Source organism: Neofelis nebulosa, chromosome 9 (genome assembly GCF_028018385.1).
Source record: "Neofelis nebulosa isolate mNeoNeb1 chromosome 9, mNeoNeb1.pri, whole genome shotgun sequence".
Classification (NCBI taxonomy): domain Eukaryota; kingdom Metazoa; phylum Chordata; class Mammalia; order Carnivora; family Felidae; genus Neofelis; species Neofelis nebulosa.
Genome location: NC_080790.1, coordinates 21,505,056 through 21,527,513, shown reverse-complemented (window position 1 = coordinate 21,527,513; position 22,458 = coordinate 21,505,056). Strand labels below are relative to the sequence as shown.

The 22,458-nt window shown below is 47.4% G+C and overlaps 1 protein-coding gene across 2 annotated transcripts; it reads right to left on the bottom strand.

Moving 5' to 3' along the window:
• Positions 1–13,521: 13,521 nt before the first annotated feature.
• CENPA (centromere protein A) lies at positions 13,522–22,006 on the bottom strand. 2 transcript variants are annotated; one of them, XM_058682801.1, is made up of 4 exons: positions 21,710–22,004; positions 16,542–16,651; positions 15,948–16,025; positions 13,522–15,630 (listed from the first exon to the last, which is right to left on the bottom strand). In XM_058682801.1, the coding sequence occupies exons 1-4, from the start codon at positions 21,801–21,803 to the stop codon at positions 15,496–15,498; spliced, it is 417 nt and encodes a 138-aa protein (XP_058538784.1). In that variant the 5' UTR covers positions 21,804–22,004; the 3' UTR covers positions 13,522–15,495. The 2 variants fall into 2 exon arrangements, with proteins under 2 accessions (XP_058538784.1, XP_058538786.1); XM_058682803.1 differs by lacking the exon at positions 15,948–16,025 and having other exon boundaries at positions 21,710–22,006.
• Between the last annotated feature and the right edge of the window lie 452 nt (positions 22,007–22,458).

The following is a 22,458-nucleotide window of genomic DNA, read 5'->3' as shown; positions in this document are numbered from 1 at the left end:
GTGCTGCCTCGCCTGGACCCTTCTCTCAAGGTCAGATTAAGGGTGGCTGGCACAGCACCCGCAGTGGGAGACCCCCTAGTAGAAGGCCGTCGTGATGGTGTGTGGTGAGCAGTCGAAGTACAGGGAGAGGGTGGAGGTCCCTCGAAGGCTCAGGGGTAGGTGGGGAGACAATGGATGCAAGCACTGTCTTGGGGCCAGGGGAAAGTTGGCAGGGAGAGGAAATGGCCCTGGTGGTGTAGACAGCAGCTGAGGGGAGGGCCAGCAGGGTCGGGGAAGGTTCTTTCCAGCTTCAGGATGTGGCCCTGGCCAAGTCCACAGACCAGGAGAAATGTCCCGTGAAGAGCAAGAAACGAAAAGCAGAGGGGAGATGGAGGGGTAGGATTGGAGAAGGTGAGTCCTGCGGGGAGGGGAGAGAGGGCCGGGTTGACAACATGGGAGGGATTTGGGGGCACCCTGGGAAGGAGAAAATAGCAAACATGGCCATGCCTGGAGGATACCTCCCAGTGTGGGACTGGCTGGGGTCCCAGGGTCCTGCAGCCAGGATGGCTCTGGCCCTCCACCCCCATCAGGCACTGCAGATGGCTGCTTCCACTGTATCCAGCACTGGCTTCTCGGGATTCGGAGAGTGGGTGCTTCCGGCACTGTGACCAGCTGCTAGATTCAAAGGCCTTCCAGGAACCGCGCCCTGCTTGGGATCTGCGTGGAACTCAATACCAACGTGCTGCCCTCACTTTGGAGATGCGCTCAAGCTCCCTGGGCTCCCGGTTACCCACCTGTAAAGTGGGGTCAATCTCACCCGTCTGTCTACTTCCCAGAGTGCCACTGGGGATTATATACAAAGGCATTTTGTAAATCATGAAGAATTATAAAACTTCAGAGACTATGACTGATGTCAAGCACAGCTCATAGGTGAAATGGTTTTTTTCCCACTGGCTTCTTTCTCAGAGAAGTTTAGCGGAAATTATTTTGAAGTACTTTGATCTCCTTGGCAGAAAAGCACTGAATAAATTCCAGATGTCATGGCAGATTAGTCTCTTTGCTGTGGAGCTGAGGGTGACCAATTTTACTCAATAGCTGGTGACAACCTTTCAGAATTGCTTAAAACCCCTGAGCCCCACCGAGTCCTAGCCCCTGAGACTGCTCTCCTCTGAGCCAGCCTTGCATAGCCATCCTGAAATAGGGCCGGGGGCTACCCTTGAAGGACTTTCAAAGGCCAGCACCCCCGTTTGTGTGGCTGTGCTCCTTGCTTGGTGATGTGGAGAACAAAGGCAAAAGGAAATGTAGATAAAATTAAATTTTCTTCCAGCCTGCAGCCCATTGACAAACACTTGAGGCCACCAGTGTATGACATTCCTCCAGACTCCCAAGTGTCTTCATGTTGATGCTTCGACTAGAGGCAAAAAAAAAAAAAACAAAAAAAACCCCTTAGCTTGACAACAGCCAGGCCTCCAGGATCTCGTAAGTCTTCTTTAACATATGAAAATCCTTTGGGATTTGGAAACTTCCTTCTGTCTCTACCCACCCCTCCCCCCACTTTACAAGTATATCCTTCACAATCCCAATGCAGCTCTTTCTGCCCACGGGTCCCATCCCTGTGCTTTAATAACACCGCTCCCCCCCCCCCCCCGCCCCCCAAACTGAAAACATCTCAAGAATTCGTTCTTGGTTATTCACTCTCGGACCTCACATCATACCACTAGGTACCAGGGGGTCTGGTCCTGGTGGTCGTTCCTGGGACTTAGGTCTGCCGACTGTTGCAGCCCCACTCCTGCCGCGGCCCCTCAGCCTCGCGAAACGCGTCCGTGTGGGACTATGGTCCGGCAGAATCCCAAGAATAGTAGCAGCTACCCTTTTTTTGGGGCAGACGCTTCCCCCACATCAATGTGTTCAACCCTCACAGTACCCCAGCGAGAAGGATTTCTCATCCCCGTGGCTTAAGAGGGAATGAGCTACTTGCCTGGGTCACGGAGCTGCAGCCAGAGTCGGGGTCCAAACCTGGGGCTGTCCCGTGCCAGGCTTCGGTTCCCTTCTCCTGGTTATTTACTACCTCAGATGGAAGACGGAGATCCCGACGCTCACCTCTCAGACCTGTCAGGAGGAATGGGTGCATATCCGCTCACGTGAAAGCCCTCGGAACATAGAAAGTTCTTTATCGATGTGGTCTGCCTCTCCTTTTTATAATCACTTTCTAATTTCAATGTCTGCACAGGTGTCGCCAGTGGGATGGTCTAATGAGGCTTATTTTCCTTCAGATTTCCCCCTGGACCTGTGGCCTGCTGTTCTTGCCACCTGAGAAGGTGGACCTGAGCTGAGGGGTGGCAGGCTTCTCTTCCTACCATGAGCTAGCTCTACAGTTCTTCCTACTCAAGGGTCTCTGCCTGGGGGTTCCGGTGGAAAAGGCCCCAGACGAGTCTGGGACTCCCTCCCAAGCACGCAGGGACCCATTCCTTTCACTCAGGACACACTCTTCTGTGCACCCCCACTTTGCTGCCCTGAACAGCCCACGCCACATGTCTGCCATGGTGACGTTTCACCTTCTCACCCCACAGCCTCCATACTCGTTCTCTGTAGTGAGCCCCCGGTCCCTTCCTGTTGTCATACCTGGATTGTCTTCTTGTGGATGCCCCTAGAACAGTGATATCCGGGTGGTAGATGAGGGCTGTTTTCGTTTGCCAGGGCTGACTGACTTACAACGTACCACAGACTCGGTGGCGCCGGCCTGGCTGGCTCAGTCGGTGGAGCGTGTGACTCCTGATCTTGGGGTTGTGAGTTCAAGCCCCATGTTGGGTGTAGAGATTGATGAAGTTTTGGGGTGATGGTGGGGGTCCAGAGCCAACGGCCAAGAAAGAATTCTTGAACACCTCTTTGGTGCAAAAAAAGGTGATTTTGTTCAAGCACGGGGACAAGACTGGTGGGCAGAAAATGGTGCCCAGGGGGTTGTGAAGAGTGATTGGTTATAGACTATGGAATTGGGAGGTAAAGACAAAAGGGAGGCCTCCAGAGGGACTTTGATATGCTAAAGAGGATTCTTTAAGATACTTGAGGCCTTGCTACTTCAAGCTAAGGTTGTTTTTCCTCTTAGTAAGGCATTAACATTATGAAGGCAGGGGGTTCCTGGAGAAATGTTATATACTCTGTATTTGCCTCAAGTATTTGTCAATGGGCTGCAGGTTATTAGGAAATTTAACTTTACCGTCCCATTTCCTTCTTGCCTATGGAAGGGTGATGTTGGGGCCCCAGGAAACTGAGCCTATACATTTCTGGAGATGAGGCTATTGATAAGATATGCCTTCTTCTTGTAATTTACTAAGATATTTGTAAACTGATGGAGACTCCTGTCCTGCATGACTGCGATTTCTATCAGTTACTCATTTGTTTCCTTTCCTTTCCTTTGTTTTTGGGCAGCCAGGAGTGCCTGAGGAATATCACCCATATCCCACCTGGGTGGGGGGTGGTGGTGGTGGGGTTTTAGCCTGTACTTTGCCCTCAGCTTGCCTTATGGTCCCTCATCAGAGATGGCTTAAAATTTTTTTACTTAAAACCACAACAAAAAGTACCACAGATTGGGGGTACAACAGAAACATATTCTCTCACAGTTTGTAGGTGGAAAGTCCAAGATCAAGGTGCCAACATGGCTGTTTCTTCTGTGGCCTCTCTCTTTGGCTTGCGGATGGCCGCCTTCTCCCTGTACCTCCGCCTGATCTTTCCTCTATACCCATCTGTGTCCATTTGTCCTCTTCTTATAATGAGACCAATCACATTGCCTTGGGGCCCATCCTAATGACCTCATTTTATCTTAATGACCTCTAAAGACCCTGTCTCCCAGGTACCGGGGTTAGGACTTGAAAAAATGAATTGGGGGGATGACACATAATTCAGTCCATAGCAAGGGCCAAAGGGATATTTTAGAGGGATCTCCAAAGTCAGAATCTTGCACAAGTGAGGACAGTGCAGCAGGGAGGGGACTGGGAAGGTCCCCTGACTCCTGCCTTGTTCTGCAGTACCTGGTGGTTGCTACGGCTTCAGCTCTTTCTCTCCTCACAGAGGGGCTCCCTGGGGCCCCAGGAGGGTTGGACTCTGTTTTTGGTGGGAATCGGTTTGGGGAACACAAGATCCCCTAGGATCTTGGCGGGGTGATTGGGGGCTGACTCATGTCATAGTCTAATGCTGTCTTTCTTTTCTCTGTCACTTCTCTCCCCTCCCTGTCTCCCTGGTGGGTTGTCCCCATTGCTGCAGCAGGACTGAGAATCCCTCCCTTGTCCCACCTCATGCCTGCAAAGTCCCCTTGACCTCAGGCAGGAGAAACTCTTTGCCCAAGAATTCACTTACCGTCCCTGGGCTTCTGTTTCCTTGGCTGTGGAATGGGGAGGCTGGGAGAGGCCCCAGGAGGAGAGCCCAGTGAGGCCCCAGGCCTATGTGACCCCTGGAAATCTCTTGTGGGTTCTTGCAGGACTGGCTTCTCCTGGTCGGTCTAGGTTCTGGGAGAGAGAATGCGATGCACTGGTTACCGCTAACGGCCCCTGGGGCTGGGTGTGCCGACCCATCCATCTAGCTGCTCCTTCTTCCCCAGTAAGCCTTCTGGGGTTGGTGACCTTGGGTTTGGTGTGTCATAATCCTGGTCCAGCAGTTAGCATGGGGGTCACCCACGTGCGGCCTGCTCATCAGCACACCAAATTACCAGGCCATCTCTTCACTGTCGTACGTATTACTAATATGCCTGGGACACCTCTGTGTAAGTTTTACTTGGATTGTGCTTCTTTTTTCTTTTTAATTTGAGAGAGAGGGAGAGAGAGAGAGCCCAGGAGCGGGGGAGAGGGGCAGAGAGAGAGGGGAGAGAGAAAGAGAATCTTAAACGGGCTCCACACTCAGCAAGCAAGTGCATACACACACACACACAGGGTGTGCCCCGTGTGCATATACCTGTACACTGAGGAAACTGAGGAAGCTTGAAAGATTGAAGAGGCTTGGAGAGACACTTGTTACATGCAGGGATGGTTTCATCTTACAGTGGACTGAATTACAGTTCTCTCTCCACAGCCTTGGCTGGCATCTCAGTATATGGCCCTTTGCCTCCTGCTCTGATGAGCCCTGCCTCCACGCAAGCTGACGGTAAGACTAGAGAGGGTGTCCACGTGGACCTCTGGGTCTGGAGTGGTGTGGGGTCTGTCTAGAACTTAGTGAATGTACAGTGAGAGCCATCTTGTGAGTTCTCTTCAGCTCAGCTGGGGACTCTGGAAGTTTCTTGTTTCTCTGCTGGATTGAACTGCATTTGGTTCTTTCTGGATGCCTCTAGAGGCTGGGCATTTGGAACCGGTTGTACATTCTCATCAGTTTAGCCAATAAGAACAACAGCTGTTATCAGCAGGGATTCAAACATATAAACATTGAGGCCCGAGTCTTTTTTTTTTTTTTCTCCCATTGGAAAGATGTAATAGTACAAAATTTGGAAAGCTATTTTATTGAAAGTTTAAAATGACAAAACTAACATTCTCTGTGCAAAATATTCAATAATACAGACGTGTATAAAGGAAAGTTAATTATCCCCTCTTCCTTTCCTGATCCCAACCCCATATGGACAGCTTGGGGTGGATCTTCCTACCCTTTTCTCTATACCCTTGCAAACATGCACAAACACAAATTTAAAGTTATTAAGGAGGGGCGCCTGGGTGGCTCACCTGGTTGTGTCCAACTCTTGATTTTGGCTCAGGTCATGATCCCAGGGCTGTGGGATTGAGCCCCAAGCTCTTGCTTGGGATTCTCTCTCTTTTTCCCTCTGCCCCTCTACCCCGTTTGTGCACTCTCTCTCTCTCTAAAAAAAAATAAATAAATAAAAAATAAACTTATTAAAGAAAATAGCAGCTTTGGGGCACCTGAGTGGCTCAGTCGGTTGGGCGTCTGACTTCAGCTCAGGTCATGTTCTCACGGTTCCTGGCTCGAGCCCCACATCGGGCTCTGTGCTGACAGCTCAGAGCCTGGAGCCTGCTTCGGATTCTGTGTCTCCCTCTCTCTGGCCCTCCCCCACTCATGCTCTGTCTCACTCTCTCAAAAATAAATAAACATTAAAAAAAAAAAAAAGAAAACAACTTTATTGAGATATAATTTACATGCTGTGCAATTCACCCTTTTAAAGTGCAGAATTCTATGGTTTTTAGTACATTCACAGAGTTGTATACCCACACACGATAGTTTTATTACCTCTTAAAATAAATACCATGTTTCACATGTCTACCCATAATACTTAGTAATTTTCCTTTTTTTACTTATTATATCACGAAAGTCCCTCCTGACCAATAGATATAGGTTTTATTTATTACTTTTAATAGCTACATAGGTAATATGTATATGGGTAAATGGGCATACCATATTTCATTGTATGGATATACGATGGTCTATTTAAACATTCAGGTAATTTCCCATTTTTTGTTATAACTAACAGAAGAATAAAGAGTGAGCAGAAATAAATGGAAGTATCTATGGGAGCTTAATATATAGTAAAGGAGGCCTTTTCATCCTATAGAGGAAAATTCAATAGGCACTTTACTTAATAAATCATGCAGGCATATTTTGCTGGCCATCTGGAAGAAGATAAAATTAGACGCCTATCTCATACCATGTATATACAAATAAATTCTTCCCAGAAGTCAAAAAATATTTGCAATGTATTTGATTTAGTAAAGATTAGTATCTCTAATATATATAAGTTTCTATAAATTGATAAAGGAAAGTAGGTAAAGAATACGTAGGGTGTATAAGGAGGGAACGTAAATGGCCCATAAACCTGCGTTCAGCTTTTCTGCTGGTTAGGAAAATATGAATAACAGACAATAAAATACCACTTTTTTCATACTTGCATCTATGGCTCAGGTGTCTTCCCCTCCCGGTTGGGAACCTGAGGGTTTACCACTCAGGGCCACAGAGCCACAGTCTACAGGGGACTCTCCACAAGCTGGTTTATGGCCCAGCCAGGCAGCAACGGTGGCTAATTGGACTCTTGGAGGCAGGTCATGAATGAAGGGGTACCTGAGTGAGAGGAGAGTACTAATGTGATGAAGATGATGACAGCTCTCATACTACCCAAAGAACAGTAGCGAAGTAGATCTGTAAGTCCCGGCAAACTCACGGAACTGCGTGGGATGCACCTGGGGGTGGTGTGGAGATGGGTGGTGATGGAGAAACTTCACGGAGGCAGTGAGTGGGAAGTGAGTGGGGACAGGAACAGGGGCTGTGGGCTTCCCTTTGGATATCCAGTCTACTTTCTCTATTGATCGCTGTTGTTCCCAACAGGGGACACTCAACACTATTTCTTTTTTCCACGCTATGATCTGGCACTCTCTGCTTACGGGTCTTCTGTAATGGATAACTTGCTTGACCATAGAAGCAAGTACGTATTGTTGTCCACACCCACCTCTTCAGTGCTCTCTTGGTTACTTTGGGTTCCAGACATCATAATTTTCATAATTTAGAAACAAATCTGCCTAGTTTATTTTTTAATATATATATTTCATAATGTCCATTTATTTTGAGAGAGAGAGAGCAAAAGCTGGGGAGCAGACAGAGGGAGAGAGAGAATCCTAAGCAGGTGCTACGCTGCCAGTGAAGAGCCCAACTCGGGGCACAAACTGTGAGATCATGACCTGAGCCGAAATCCAGAGTCAGAGGCTTAACTGACTGAGCCACTTAGATGCCCCTGCCTAGTTTATTTTTATTCTTCTAAAGATTTTATTTTATTTTTTAATTTTTTTTTCAACGTTTTTTATTTATTTTTGGGACAGAGAGAGACAGAGCATGAACGGGGGAGGGGCAGAGAGAGGGAGACACAGAATCGGAAACAGGCTCCAGGCTCCGAGCCATCAGCCCAGAGCCTGACGTGGGGCTCGAACTCACAGACCGCAAGATCGTGACCTGGCTGAAGTCGGACGCCCAACCGACTGCGCCACCCAGGCGCCCCTAAAGATTTTATTTTTTAATGTAATCACTACACCCGACATTGCACTCGAACTCACAACCCTGAGATCAAGAGTTGTATGCTCTACCAACTGAGCCAGCCAGGCACCCAAAAATCTGCCTCATTTAGACCTCTTGGACTTTGGAGAAATTTCCAGAGGCTGATAGATGCCCAGACATGTAGTCTCAAAATCTCTAACATCTGTAATATAATATGGGTTCTAGCCACAACTCATTCCTTCACCCACTCCCTCATTCATTTGTTCGCTCAGTAAGTAGTTATTCTAAGCTGAGAACTGGGCTAAGAAGTGGGGACACGGAGACAGGGATGACAGAGATTCTGTTTTCCAGGAGCTCAGAGGCCAGCAGGGTTGCTCACCAGCCAGCTCTGTGAGTGAAGAAAAGCTCTTTCCTCTCTCTGTGGCTGAGTTTCTAATTTTTTAAAAATGTATTTATTTATTCTGAGAGAGAGAGAGAAGAGTGCAAGTGTTCATGTGCACGAGTCAGGGAGGGGCAGAGAGAGAGAGGGAGAGAGAGAATCACAAGCAGGCCCCATGCTACCAGTGCAGAGTCCGATGTGGGGCTTAATCTCAAGAAACCAGGAGATCGTGACCTGAGCTGAAATCAACAGTTGGATGCCCAACCCACTGAGCCACCCAGGTGCCTCTCAGTTTCTAATTTTTATTTATTTATTTTTGGGAAAGTGCAATGGGGGAGGGGCAGAAAGAGGGGAACAGAGGATCCCAGTGGGCTCCACACTGACAGGCTGATAGCAGTAAGCCCGATGTGGGACTCGAACTCATGAACCGTGAGATCGTGACCTGGATCGAAGTTGGATGCTCAGCCAACCGACTGAGCCACCCAGGCGCCCATCAGTTTCTGATTTAGAATAGAGAGGCTGTGCAGGATGGCTTCTAAGCTCCGATTATGAAGATTCTAAAATTCTGCATTTACTGAATGCAGAATGCATTTAAGACTTCCCAGGGCACAGGTGTTACCCAACTCTTTTGGTGAATAGAGTGGCAAATGTGGTCTCTTTGTCACGTAACTGTGACTGTCTCCATCTTAGGACCATGAAAAAGTGGTGGTGTTCCGCTGGCATCTGGAGCCATTATTCCACCACTGCAGACAGCTGACAATGGGTGTTTGCCCAGTGGAACCACAGAAGCACCCTATCTGCCAGCAGCAGGCAGTTTCCATTGTTAGGTCTCCTCAGGTGCCTGGCGCCTTCTGCTGGATGGAGGCTCAATTTATGTTTACAATATAAACTGGCTCATGGATACTATTTAAAAAACCTTTTTTTAAATTGTGGTATAATACACATAACATAAAAGTTAACCATTTTTAGTGTACATTTGGATTGTTGTGCAATTATCACCATCATCCATCTCCAGAACTCTTTCCATCTTACAAAATTTAAACTCTGTACCCATTAAGTACTAACTCCCCTTTCCTCCCCCCCCCACCCCCGAGCCCTAGGCTCTGCCAAGCACCATTTTACTTTTGTTCCTATGATTTTGAGTGTTCTAGTACCTCATATAAGTGGAATCATACAGTATGTCTCATTGTGACTGGCTTATTTCATGTAGCATGATATCCTCAAGGTTCATCCACATTGTAGTGTTGGAACTTCCTTCCCCTTTAAGGCCGAATGATGTTACATTGTATGTGTATATCACATTTTACTTATCCATTCGTCTGTTGATGGACACAAGTTGCTTCCGCGTTGTAGCTACTATGGATACTACTGCACTGAACATGGGTATACAAATCTTTGAGATCTTGCTTTCAATTCTTTTGGGTATTGCTGGATCATGTGGTCAGTCTATTTTAAACTTTTTTTAGGAGCCTCTATACTTACTGTTTTCCATGGCAGTTGTACCATTTTGCATTCCCACCAGAGGTGCACAAGAGTTCCAATTTCTCCACGTCCAACCAACACTTATTTTGTTTTTGTTTTGTTTTACTAGTAGCCATCCTAATGGTCATGAGGTGGTATTTCATTGTGGTTTTTGTTGGTACTTCTCTAATGGTTAGTGATATAGAGCATCTTTTCATGGGCTTATTGGCCATTAATAATATCGCTGTTGGAGAAATGTCTATTCAAGTCTTTTGCCCATTTTTGAATCAAGGTATTTTTTTTTGTGTTTGAGTTTTGGTTCCCTGTATGTTCTATTAGTCCATTAGTCCATTATCAGATATGATTTGCAAATATTTTCTCTTTCTGGGGGTTGCCTTCTAACCCTGTTGATAGTGCCCTTTGATGCACAAAATTCTGAATTTTCATGAAGCCCAATTTGTCTATTTTTCTTTTCTGTTGACTATGCCTTTGGTGTCATATGCAAGAAATCACAAATCCAATGTCATGAAGATTTTATCCTACATTTTCTTCTAAGAATTTTATAATTGTTGCTCTTACTGTTAGGTCTTTGGTCCATTTTGATTTTTCTAGATGGTGTTAGGTGAGGGTCGACCTTCATTCATTTGCAGGGGAATATCCAGTTTTCCCGGCAACATTTGTTGAAGAGACTGTCTTTTCCCCACTGTTGGAAATCATTTGGCCATATATGGAAGGGTTTATTCCTGGGCTATCTATTGTATCTTATTTCATTGGTTTGTCTGTCTTTATGCCAGTGGTCATTTGAACCACTCTCCTACTGAAGATAACTGAAAAAAAAAAATGGACAAATGTATTTTTTTCTTAAAAGCATTAAACTGCTAACAAGATAGTGATTGTTAGTCATTACTGATCCAAGATCAAAGAGAGGTTGGAAATCTAGAGATGAGTTTAACAGCAGCTTTGGCCTGTTTCTCGTGGGGATGTTTGCCAGTCCTAAAAAAAAGTAGCCAAGAAATGAGCCATGCTTTTGACAGCCTTGGGGGGTTAGGGAGGCAAAAGGTGAAGTACAAGCTTACCAAGGTAAGCAGGATAAGCGGACTGGTTGTACCTTGGGAATAAGGTGAATGAGAAGAAATTCAGATGTGAGATAGACCTTGGCTTTGAATCACCTGGGTGCTTCAGAAAATCTCAAGCTCTGAAATGGAATTATGTTGGTTCTAAATGGTTAGTGCCTCTTGGCACCTGGTAGGAAACAAAACAAAACAAAAAACAAATGCTCTCTAGAGAAAGATCTTCTAAGTTTCAAATTATTTCCTCATATAGATGTGTCAGTCATAGTATCAAATGTAATCAAGCACCAAAGAGAAAAAAGCAATGAGTGAGCATCAACAGAAAACACAAATAGAAACAGATCCACAGGGACCCGTTATCAGACACAGTCTGCAAGGCACTGTGCTTACTATGCTAAAAGATATAAAAACCAAGCTCGACATTTTCAGCAGGGAACCGGGAACCATTATGAAAAGTGACATGACAGCCTGGCTGGCTCAGCTGGTAGGGCATGTGATTCTTGACCTCGGGGTTGGAGTTTGAGCCCCATGTTGGGTGTAGAGACTACTTAAAAATAAAATACAATGTGACATCACAATTTTAAAAACAACCAAATAGAAATTCTAGAACAGAAAAATACAGTAACTGAAATTAAGATATCGGTCAGCTTTAAAAGTGGATTAGACATAACTGAAAGGAAATCAATTAATTCCAAGTTAGGGCAGAAGGAACAATGAGGTGTGCAGCACTGATAGACAAAAGGACGAAACGCAGAGGCGGGAAGGAAACTTGGAGGATGTGGTGTTAAAGTCTGGCAGGCAGAAAACCTGTGACCCAGAAAGTGAAGAGAGAGAATGGTGAGAGAGGCATTATTTGAAGAGTAACGGTTGAGAATTTTCCAAAATTGATGAAAAGACATCATTCCCTATCCAGGAAGCCCAATGAATGCCAAGCTAGATAAACAAAAGGAAGTCCACACAGAAGACAGGTCATAATGACATTGCAGAATACCAAAAGCGCAGAAATCTTTTAAGGAGAGGTAAGTCAGAAAAATAACACCGGCTTCAAAGGGGCAACTGTCGGACTGACGGCTGACTTCTCAACAGCAGAAAGAGAACACAGAAAACAGCGGAATCGGCCTTCTCATGCGAAGAGAGAAAATAGGTGTTGACCTACAATTCTCTACAGTCAGAACCTCAACATGAACTCAAGGGATGGGGAGATGAGGAGAGAGGAAAACTAACACAGTCCTAAAAGCCAGAAGGCAGATGGACAACAGAAATTGCCCCCACAAGCCCACGAGAGCGGGATCCCCAAGCCAGCAGTGGGGAAAGTCAGGACCATCACAACCCACACAGCAGAATCTTCTTAAGGCTCGACAACCGGGGGCACCGGGTCCCTCTGCGTCAGGGTGTGCACGGGGTGGGCTAGCAGAGAGGACTTGTTGTGCTGTTCAGGAGGCAGCTCCCTTGGTGCTCCTCTCCTAGCACTGTCACTGGGTGACTCTCTCCCCCCATCCCAGCACCAGCCTGGAGACTCATTCTCAAGAGAAGAAAGAAATGAGGGTCTCTGGACCCCAGGGGAATGGAGGCAAGGCCAGGGAGAATAAGGAAGTGTATGCAGAGTGGATTTTAAATATGGATTTCCTGACCTCTTGCAGCCAGCAGCTAGACCCAGCTAGGCCTGCCTCCTCCCCGCAGGCTGGAGGACGCTCCCGGGGGCCGCTGGTGAGCCTGAGAGAACAGGGCTGCTCAAAAAGGGCCCGGCCGACCGCCCCCCTGCCGCACGGCTGCGGGGCCAGTCTGTCTGCACACTCAGACTCCCCTGTAGCTTCCTCGTGTGACATTCTTCATTGCAAGGGTTGTTAAACATTAAAGGAAAACCTCGAGCGAGAGACGAGAACAAAGAGGAGGGAAAAAAAAAATCAACTTTGAAAGAATCAGAGACCATGTGGCAAAACAAAAACCAGTAACAAAAATATTGCATCTTGAATGTGGGCATTACACCCACAAAACCAGACTGGGACGTTGTGCAGATGAGGTCTCTGTAGGCTCCAAGCTCCCTTCTTGCCCTTTTGAGTTCTCTGAACCACAGAGGGGTTAGGAGGCGGCCAGTTGTATTCCCAGGCTCTCCTGCAGCTGCTTCTGGTTGCCAGTGGAAGATGCTGGTGGGGGCTGGAAGGTGGGAGGAAAAAGGGGAGGTTTTTCTTCTGCGGTTTGGCAGGGCCTGTGGCAGAAGCAGCAGAGAAGGGCATCCTTGGGGTCAGTGGTGGCTCCAGCAGCACCGGATGGAGCAGGGGCTCCCCGAGTTCCTGGTCAGTAAGCAGCAGGTGCGGCTTACATGGCGCTGGTGGGGGTGCTTCCGGCAGAGCGCCTGCGGTGGGGGCTGTGGATGCCAGCAGCTTCCTGATCTTTGGGTAGTATCCTCTCTTCCCAGCTGCTCTTCCAGCCCTCCTGGTATTATTTAACCAGTCCTTTCCACTAAGTTCTTCTTGGTTGGAAATATCCAGGTTGGTTTCTGGGTTTTTTTGTTTTGTTTTGTTTTTTGAACACCGATTGGGATGCTACAATAAAGAAATATTTACAAAACTAAGAGTACTTAGACATTAAAAATGTGAAAGCAGAAATAAAATCGAACGGAAAGGTTAAAGATGGTGATGGAATCACCCAGAAAAACAAACGCAGAACTCCAACAATGTTAAGTACTGTTTATAGTAAACTGTAACATTATTATATAACATTATCATGATTTAAATTACTTATTGTGGTGTTACCCAGTAAATACTACTTGGTGGGTCCTGCCTGGCGTGTGACCAGTGTTGCATGTGTGTCCTGGGTAGTACATTTTATTTATTTATTAAAATAAATTTTTTTTTTTTTTTTTTTTTTGGAAAGACGGTTCCATGCCTGACCTGGGCTTGAACTCACAAACCCCAAAGTCAAGAGTTGCATGCGTTGCTGACTGAGCCAGCCAGGCAACCCTGCTTAGTACAATTTAAGAGAGGAGACAGTCTTCTAATTAATAATACTCTGACAAGCATTTTAAATATATTCATTGACAGATAAGCATTATTCAGATGTCTGCATAAATAGGAATTGATGTTGAACAGGAAGAAGTTTTTCCAAAGGGCTAAAGTTTATTCAATGATAGAACTTGGTCCTTCCCTTCAGCTAGTCTTGGAATTTGGTTGCCAGGCATATCCGTGTCAGAAGTCCACCCTCGCTAATCATTTCCGTCACACGCAAAATCTTAAAAGCCTACTGGTGGCGCTTTCCATTTCTCTGCAAACTTCTTATACTGCTTTCAGTTATGACAACGGAAGGGCAACGTTTTTATCTGCTCATACATACTCTACTCCACGGGAGGCAAAAACACACCCCTCAATTCTCTTGTTTAAAGAGTGGCTACTTGCAAAACAGCGTACAAATGAAGAACTGAACATTCACACATACGACACGTAGTATCTCTATACGCTGTAACTGAAACTTTGCTTTACATTTTTGCCATTAAAGAATTAGTCTAATTTTTATTCTCTCTCCGCAAAGTAGTTATAAAAAACACTTGTAAAAACTTTGAAAAGGCGCTTTACAATCCTGGAACGACAAATTCCAAAGTATAAAAATGAAGACACGTCTTCTATGATTCACAAAGAAGGATAAAATAAAACCTGCAAGCTAGAATTTCTGAATGCCTTTGATAGGAATTTGCTAAAAGGAACCAGAACGTCAGAACTTAAAGATTTCCTATTTTAACCTGAATTGGGTTTTTAAAAAGCTACACACTTGTGGACAGGTGAAGCTCACACGAGAGCTTGCCGCCGCCGCTAATGATGACAGTAACCGAGGGACAGGGACGTAAGCGCTAGGCGTGCCCGGCTCTTCCTGCAACCGATGGAAGCGGTTGGCTTTTATTTTTTTCCCTTATGTTTTAAAGAAAAGTAAATATACATCGGGCAAAAAATTTAAACGGTGCAGGAAGATCTAAAACCATAAGGAAATATCTTTTTCCCATAACCCAGAAAATCTGAGGTCTTCAAAATCATTCAGCAGTCATGTGAATAATTTGCAAACCGAAGTGAACCTTGGAGTCTCATTAGCTAAAAAGAACTCTGAGTCCTTTGGAATGATGTTGATTTTCTCACAGATCACCTCTGTTACAGAGGAAAGCCACGTAGCCTTCTTCTTAAAACAACCAGTTACAAAAGCAACAAGTCCAGGCATCTTCTCGCACTTCGTGGATCGGTTCTTGGCTCCGGACAGAGTCCCTGGTATCATCCCTGAAATTCAGGCATCACATTTGACACCAAACAAGACATTTTCAAAAGTTAAGAAAACCTCTTCTTAATCAAAACGAGTCATCTGGTCCTTGTGAGATAGAGGCTGAACTCTGACAGATTCATGTCGCCTGGTGATTACTAAATAGATAAAGATCTTTATTCAACGTTGTACAAAAGCGCATGAGCCATAGAATCCCAAGCGCTCAAACTAAAACCAAGTCAAACCTTTCCTAGAGAACAAAGTGAAGGTGAGACAGCAAGGGACCAAGGATGGAAACTCCTTCAGAGCAACTCCCATCCCGGCGATGAGACGCTGGGTGCTTCCTCCCCAGAGAGCGCTCTCTCCGGCAAGCAGGAAAGGCTTACAGAGACAGGTGGCGGGAGCTCAGCCAAGCCCTTCCTGAATGCCTCGGATCCTCCTGGCCAGCTGCACATCCTTCGGGAAGAGAGTAACGCGGCCGGCATGTAAGGAGAGAAGATAGGCGTCCTCAAAGAGATGAACCAGAAATGCTTCTGCAGCCTGGGGGCAGAAAGACAAGTCCAAAGACTGCCACATGGGAGGGAGGGGGCATGTGCTGCTGTTCTCTTGGAGCCCTGCTGCACCTTGTCTCCGAGGGCTCGCGGGACTGTGTGAAAGACCGTCACAGAACCAGGGGGAACCCTGCCTGGGAATCCTGCTACCAGCAAATGAGGATCTGGCCTCCAAACCCAGGCGTTCCGTGATGCTCTCTCTCAGGAGGCAAGAGTCAGCGCGTGACATTCCTCGGGCAGCCCCGTGGATTTCCAGAGTGCCTTTCTCCCATCGTCACCCAGCTGTACCTCGGCCCCCCTTCTTACCTCTTGTAGGGCCAACAGGGCCTGGGCTTGCCAGTAGAAGTCCACACCACGAGTGAATTTAACACATATCTCTCTTGCCTGTGAAGGAGTGGGGATGGTTGGGGGGGGGGGCAAGGGAGAAGGGGAGTGTGGGGAGGAGTGAAGAGTTAAAGAAGAGAGATTCAAGCGAAGACGGACTCTCTCCATGAGTTTCCATGAATCTTCACTTCTATTACACCTTCCTGCCCCTTAATCTTAGAACCTAAGCAGTAGCCGGTGTCAACTCCTGGGAGCTTAGGAACTGGTATGTCTCCTATCGGTGGTGGGGAGAGGGGGAGGCAATCTCCCCAGGCAGGAAGAGGGATCAAAGCGGGGATGGATGAGAGGGCTCCTATTTATACAATCCAAGAACACGGTTTCAGAGGTGGTAGGGTTAGAAATTGATTCCATGAAGAACCATAAGGAGCCCTTGGCGGATTCATGCTTTCAAAAGGTGAAGAGTCCTCTGCCAGGTTGGAGGGGAGGACCCCTAGCCATTCAGACAAGAGATGATGAGGTCCCCAATACCTGGGGGATTTAAAGAAAGAAGGCAGCATGGGGGTTGGTGGAGCTCACCAGGCGGCCAAAGGGGCTCTTCCTTAACAACAGGTCTGTGCTTTTCTGAAGCTTTCGGATCTCCTTCAGAACCCGACTTCTCCGGGGACCACGCTGACGGGAGGAAGCGCCTGAGCAAAAAAGTTCGGTCATAGAGTGTAGTGGTCAGTAGGTGGGGCCTCGCAGCCTGCCTGAGATAGGCAAACTGTCAGATCACTAGTCTGTAATACGCTCCACAGAAGCGGGCGTTCCGGTCCATTATTTCCTGCCATTATCTTCAGCAACTAGAAATAGCAGTCAGATGCCAAACAAATATTTGTTCAATGAACGCGTGATCCTTTGAGGGTATTCTCTGAAACGCCAACTCTTTCGTGAAGCCTCTCCTGATTCCCAGTCCCTTCCAAAATGATAGGTTACCTCCCTCCTCTGAGCCCCCTGGTACTTTGGGCATCTCTTCTACCTTTGCCATCTAGGTTGGAAACTCAGTGATTTTGTGTTCAGGTCTATTTTTAGAGCTGGAAGGAACTGGAGAGGTTATCTAGCACAACTCTCTGTCTCGGTTATCCTGAGGCGGAGAGGTGAAGACAATTAGCTAGAGCTTATGTGTGGCCAAGGAGGGACCTCAGATTTGGCATAACTCAGTGCCAGGGCTGGGTCAGTGGGCTAATGGAGCCAGAGCCTTTGGCCTGGTTCCAGCCACAACAAAAAAGAAAAAAGATCTTAAAATATTCCCCAAAGTAGAGGTCAAAAAGCCAAACTCTCTGATCTGAAATTAAAAACACAAGAAAAAAAAAATCTTCTAACTCAAGGAAACTTAATTGAAATTAGACTATTTATTTATTTATTTTAATGTTTATTTATTTTTGACACAGAGACAGAGAGACAGAGCGCGAGCAGGGGAGGGGCAGAGAGAGAGGGAGACACAGATTCCGAAGCAGGCTCCAGGCTTCGAGCTCCGAGCTGTCAGCACAGAGCCCGACGCGGGGCTCGAACTCATGAACCATGGGGTCATGACCTGAGCCGAAGTCAGATGCTCAACGGACTGAGCCACCCAGGCACCCCTGAAATTAGACTATTTAGAAATGAATCAAAAGTCTACATCTCAAAACTTATGAGATGCAGCTAAATAGTACTAGAAGAAAATGTACAGTCTCCAGATTGATTCTCTATTAGAAAACAAGGATGTTAAAAGACAGCTAAGTGTTCAACTCAAGTGTTAACAACAGAATTATTAAAATAAACCAAAAGAAGACAACCAAATATTCAAGATAATAAAATAAATTAATGAAAAAGAAAATAAAACAAAAAACAATACTGTTGCTAGGTCAATAAAAACAAGGACTGACAAAAATGAATGAACCTCTCATAAGCTGAACAAAGAATAAAAAAAGAAAGAAAAAAAAAACATGAAAATGAACATTTTGAAGGATAAAATTGTTTCAGAAATGTTATTCAAGGGGCATCTGGGTGGCTCAGTCGGTTGAGTGTCCGACTTCGGCTCAGGTCATGATCTTGCAGCTCGTGAGTTCGAGCCCCACGTCTGGCTCTGTGCTGACAGGGCGGAGCCTGGAGCCTGCTTTGGATTCTGTGTCTCCTTCTCTCTCTGCCCCTCCCCACCTCGTGCTCAGTCTCTGTCTCTCAAAAAATAAGTAAACATTAAAAAAAAAAAAAAAAAAAAAAGAAATGTTATTCAGGGTCCAGTCAAGGAGAGAGAAGCAAACCAAGTAGTTCTGTGGAAGGGATTTCATAGTGAACTAATTACAAAGTGTTAGAAGAGCTGCATGAGCAGATGGGGACAGTGAGACAACCCAGAGACGCCTGTGCCACACAGCTGGCCCTGGAGACTGTATCTCTGGTGGTGGGGAATGTGGGTCAGAGAAACAGGGGCAGTGTCCAGGGGACTGGGGACATTTAGGAGAAAGAGGGAGGCCTCAACTTCAGGAGTCAAGCTGCTGGCATCTGCCTCTCCCGACCACTGGTCCACAATCCACGGTCATCTGGAGGCAGCCTTTAACAGACGAAAGATTAGCACAACTAGGTATCACCCGTGCAAGAAGGACAACACCGCGGAAGGAACCGAGCTCAGCAAATAACCAATGCTGGAGGAATCTGAGTGAATAGAGAAAAAAGACTTTGAGAGCCATATATGTAATAACCTCAGAGGGGTAAGAGAAGGCATGTAATCTATGTCCCAGAACAAGCAGTTATGAAAATGATCATGGGAAAGATCCCATGATCTTTAAGCGGTTAAAGATCATGGGAAAGAACTGGGATTAAATATTCAGTAGTTGGGGGGCACCTGGCTGGCTCCGTCTGTAGAGCATCTCGATCTCATGGTTGTGCATTTGAGCCCCTTGTTGGGTGTGGAGCCTACTTTTTTTTTTTTTTAAACATTTATTTATTGTTGAGAGACAGAGAGAGACAGAGCATGAGCAGGGGAGGGGCAGAGGGAGAGGGAGACTCAGAATCGGAAACAGTCTCCAGGCTCTGAGCTGTCAGCACAGAGCCCGACGGGGGTTCAAACCCATGAACCGCGAGATCACGACCCCAGCCGAAGTCAGATGCTTAACTGGCTGAGCCACCCAGGTGCCTTCGTGGAGCCTACTTTCAAAAAACAAAAAACAAAAAACAAAAAAAAATTCAACAGTTGGGTCTGGCAATGCCAACATAAGGAGTTGGGATTTGATCCTAAATAACAGGGAGCTGAGGGAGTCGGAGAGGTGAGCTCCTTACATTTTAAAGAGGAGTCCACCTGCAGTGTAAGGAAAGAACTGAAAAGAGACAAGAGTGGAAGTGGAGTGCAGTCAGGTTAGGGTGCTGGTGGCTGGGACTAGCTGGTGGGAGCAGAGATGACAAGTGGTGCGATCAAGGATGTGATTTGGAGGTAGAATTGCTGGAGCTTACTTGTATATGGGGACAAGAGAAAAGAACGTCTCCCAGGGTTCTGGCTTGAACAGCTGTGGGTGGGGAACGTGCCTGTGCCATTTGGCGAAATGGGGAAAACCAGGGATGCAGAGGTTGGAAGAGAGTAATCAAAAGTTCAGCTTCAGATAGGTTGCACCAGACGTAACCACGAGCTCTCAGGCAGAAAGGCAGCTGGACACAGGGATGTGGAGTCAGAGGAGAGATCTGGGCTGGACACGTAAATGTGAGCGCCGTCTGTAGGGGTGGTATGCAGAGCCACAGGACGGGATGAGACCACATGGGGGGCCGGGGGGCGGGGGGTGGTGGTGTGTGGGGTGGGGAGAAAGGAACCGGACAGCAAGGAAGTCCAACATCAAGTTGTTAAAGAGGTGACACAGACAGTAAAATACACCAAGCAGGAACTGCAGGGTGTGTGGGTCACGGACGCCAAGGGGATAGAGTGTTTCTAGGAGAAAATGGCCCGCTGTGTCCAATGCTTCTCGGAGCAAGAAAAGGACACAGGCATGTCTATTGGATTTAGCAACACTAAAGTAGCTGGTGACCCTGACAAGAGGACTTCAAGTGCACTAGAAGGAAGGGAAGTAGTTGTGGGGGGTCAGACTGGAATGGGTTCAAGGGTGCCTGGGAAGAGGGGAGACACACGTGTGTGTACTCTTACATCTGGCTATTTCTAAAAAAGGTAGCTATGAAAGGCAGTAGAGAAAAATGGGGAGTATGCGAGAGGCAGGGAAGGTAGGGGCAGGAAACACCCCTGCCCTTTTTCTTTAGACAGAGCATTTGTGGAATGCCAATGTGGGGAGTAAGAATGTAATTCTAAATGCAGGTGGAGGGAATAAGAGAAAGCCCAGGGACGGAGAGAGAAAAATATGACCAAAAGCCCAGGTAGGAGGAGTGGTTTTTACTAGGAAGGGGATACGTGGGTTCTCTGCTGTGAGAAGACAAGGGAATACAGTCTGGAGGCTTCTTATTTCCTCAGTGAGGCAAGCATGAGACCAGGTCATCATCAGCTGAGCGTGAGTGGGGCGGGGGGCGGCTAGAGTTGTAGGAATTTGAAGAAGAAAAACAAAGGTGTGGAATAGTCACTGGGGAGAATGGAAGAGCCGGACTGCCAGACAAGTGCAGGGGGACTGCCAGGAAGCGTGGAGATAAACCAGGCATAGCAGGATGCTTCCATATCACAAAGCAACAGCAAACACACTTAACAGCACCCCGTTAAAATCAGGAACGGGACAAGGATGGCCAAAACGCTGCTCGTATTTCAATACTAATCTCAGGGCCTCCTTAGTACAATACACTACGAAATAAAACGTGTAAAAATGAAAAAGGAGACTCAGAGGTCCTTATCTGCAGGTAATATAATAGCCTACTTAAACATTTCAGTTGAAGTAACTGAACGCTAGTTAGAACTAACAAGAGAAGTCAGCAAGTTGCCTGGATGCAAAGGTTATTAACGTTCAGGAAAGAAAATAACCCAGAATATATTTTTTTTCACCCTGCTCTTAACTATGTGGCAGAAGACAAGTAAAGCAGTTGTTGCCACAAAGGCACAGCTCTCGCCCCGTGGGTCTGCCACCCACCAGACCTCAGTACAGAAACAGGACCACAGACCAGTCTTCCTTCCCAGCCCATGATCTCAGGAAGAGAACAAGGCGAGAGCACTCTACTTAAGGCCCAACACAGCCCTCAATGAAGAAAAAACAAAAATACATACAATACCTGGAAGGGCACCTTCTAAAAGTACAATAGTTCTTTGAAATGGTCACAAAAAGCGGACAAGAACTTTGCAATTTAAAAAAGCACAAACACTTATTTTTTAAAACTCCTGTCTGCTGGAGCAAGCCGTGTGTGACCTTGTTCAAGTTACCCGGCCTGCCCGCGCGCCAGTTTTCTCGTCTGTAAAATGGGCACACTATAAAGTTGAGGTAATTCACGTAAAGAGTTGAACACAAGGCCTAGTTGGTGGTAAGTACTCCATAAATGCTAGTAGTAAGAATTAATATTAGGAGCCAGGCCGCCTGGGCCAGCCCTTTCTCCCCCCCGGAACTGCTTTCCCCGGTTCCTCGCTGGGCCTGCACTGGGCCGGTCCGAGCAGATGCTCGCCGGCCGCGCGGCTGTGCCCGCCCGCAGCGGAGCGCCAGCCGGAGACTCGAACCCCGGACTCCGCCCGCGAGCTCGGTGTTCTGCTCCGTGAAATGGGCACGCGGATGCGGCCGTGCCCACCCCTCACCCCGGCTGCTCGAGGGCTAGGGGCCGCGGCCGGTTACCTAAGGAGGGGCCCCGCCGGGGGGGGCTGGGGGTCGGGGTCGCGGTGCGCCTCTTCGGGACTTCGGGTTTGCGGGTCCGGCGGCGCGGGCCCATGGCGGGCGCGGAGGGTGGCTGCCCCGCGGCTCCTTCTCGGCCTTCGGGGTCCGGGGACAGAGGCTGGCGTCCGGGAGAAGCCCGGGAGCGTCCTGGCCGCGTGCCCCGACGGGGTGCGTGCTCGGCCGCTCCCGGCGCCTCCGCGGTTCCAAGTTCCCGCACCACTGATTCACTGGCGGCGTTTTTTAAAACCCGAATTCAGCAACTCTCAGTGGCTGCCTCTGGAACGCCCCTGGCGCAGAGCGACTGCGGAGAGGACCAATCAGGGCACAGGACGGAAGGCTAGCGGCGCGCGGTGATAAGGGGAGAGCGCGGGGCTGTGGCGGTTCGACGGTAGGAATCAGCCAATGGGAACTTGGAGAAATGAAGGGAGGCGGGAACTTCTCCCGCTGTCTGCTTGCTTGTGGCGCTCATTTTTGAGTGCCCAATGGTCCAAAAAGGAAAGCTCTATTCTGAAGATGGAGACGGTGAGTTAGTAGAACACGTTTCTCTAGAAAAATCACTTTGCTCGGACATTTTATGTTTTGCCCTGTCACCCCCTGAGGTGGCTTTTAAACAAGAGGAGGCAGATTCATACGAGAATGTGACAACCACATGTCGCCCCTGTGACCCTCCCAGGAACACCCCACGAAAATGGTTCAGAAGCCAGTTTAAC

Coding starts and splice junctions, on each gene's coding strand:
- CENPA (XM_058682801.1), bottom strand. CDS start 21,803: ATGGGCCCGCGCCGCCGGACCCGCAAACCCGAAGTCCCGAAGAGGCGC. Junction 16,652..21,709: donor CCGGCGGGGCCCCTCCTTAG/GTAACCGGCCGC, acceptor TTTTTTGCTCAG/GCGCTTCCTCCCGTCAGCGT. Junction 15,631..15,947: donor CCCTGTTGGCCCTACAAGAG/GTAAGAAGGGGG, acceptor TTCTGCCCCCAG/GCTGCAGAAGCATTTCTGGT.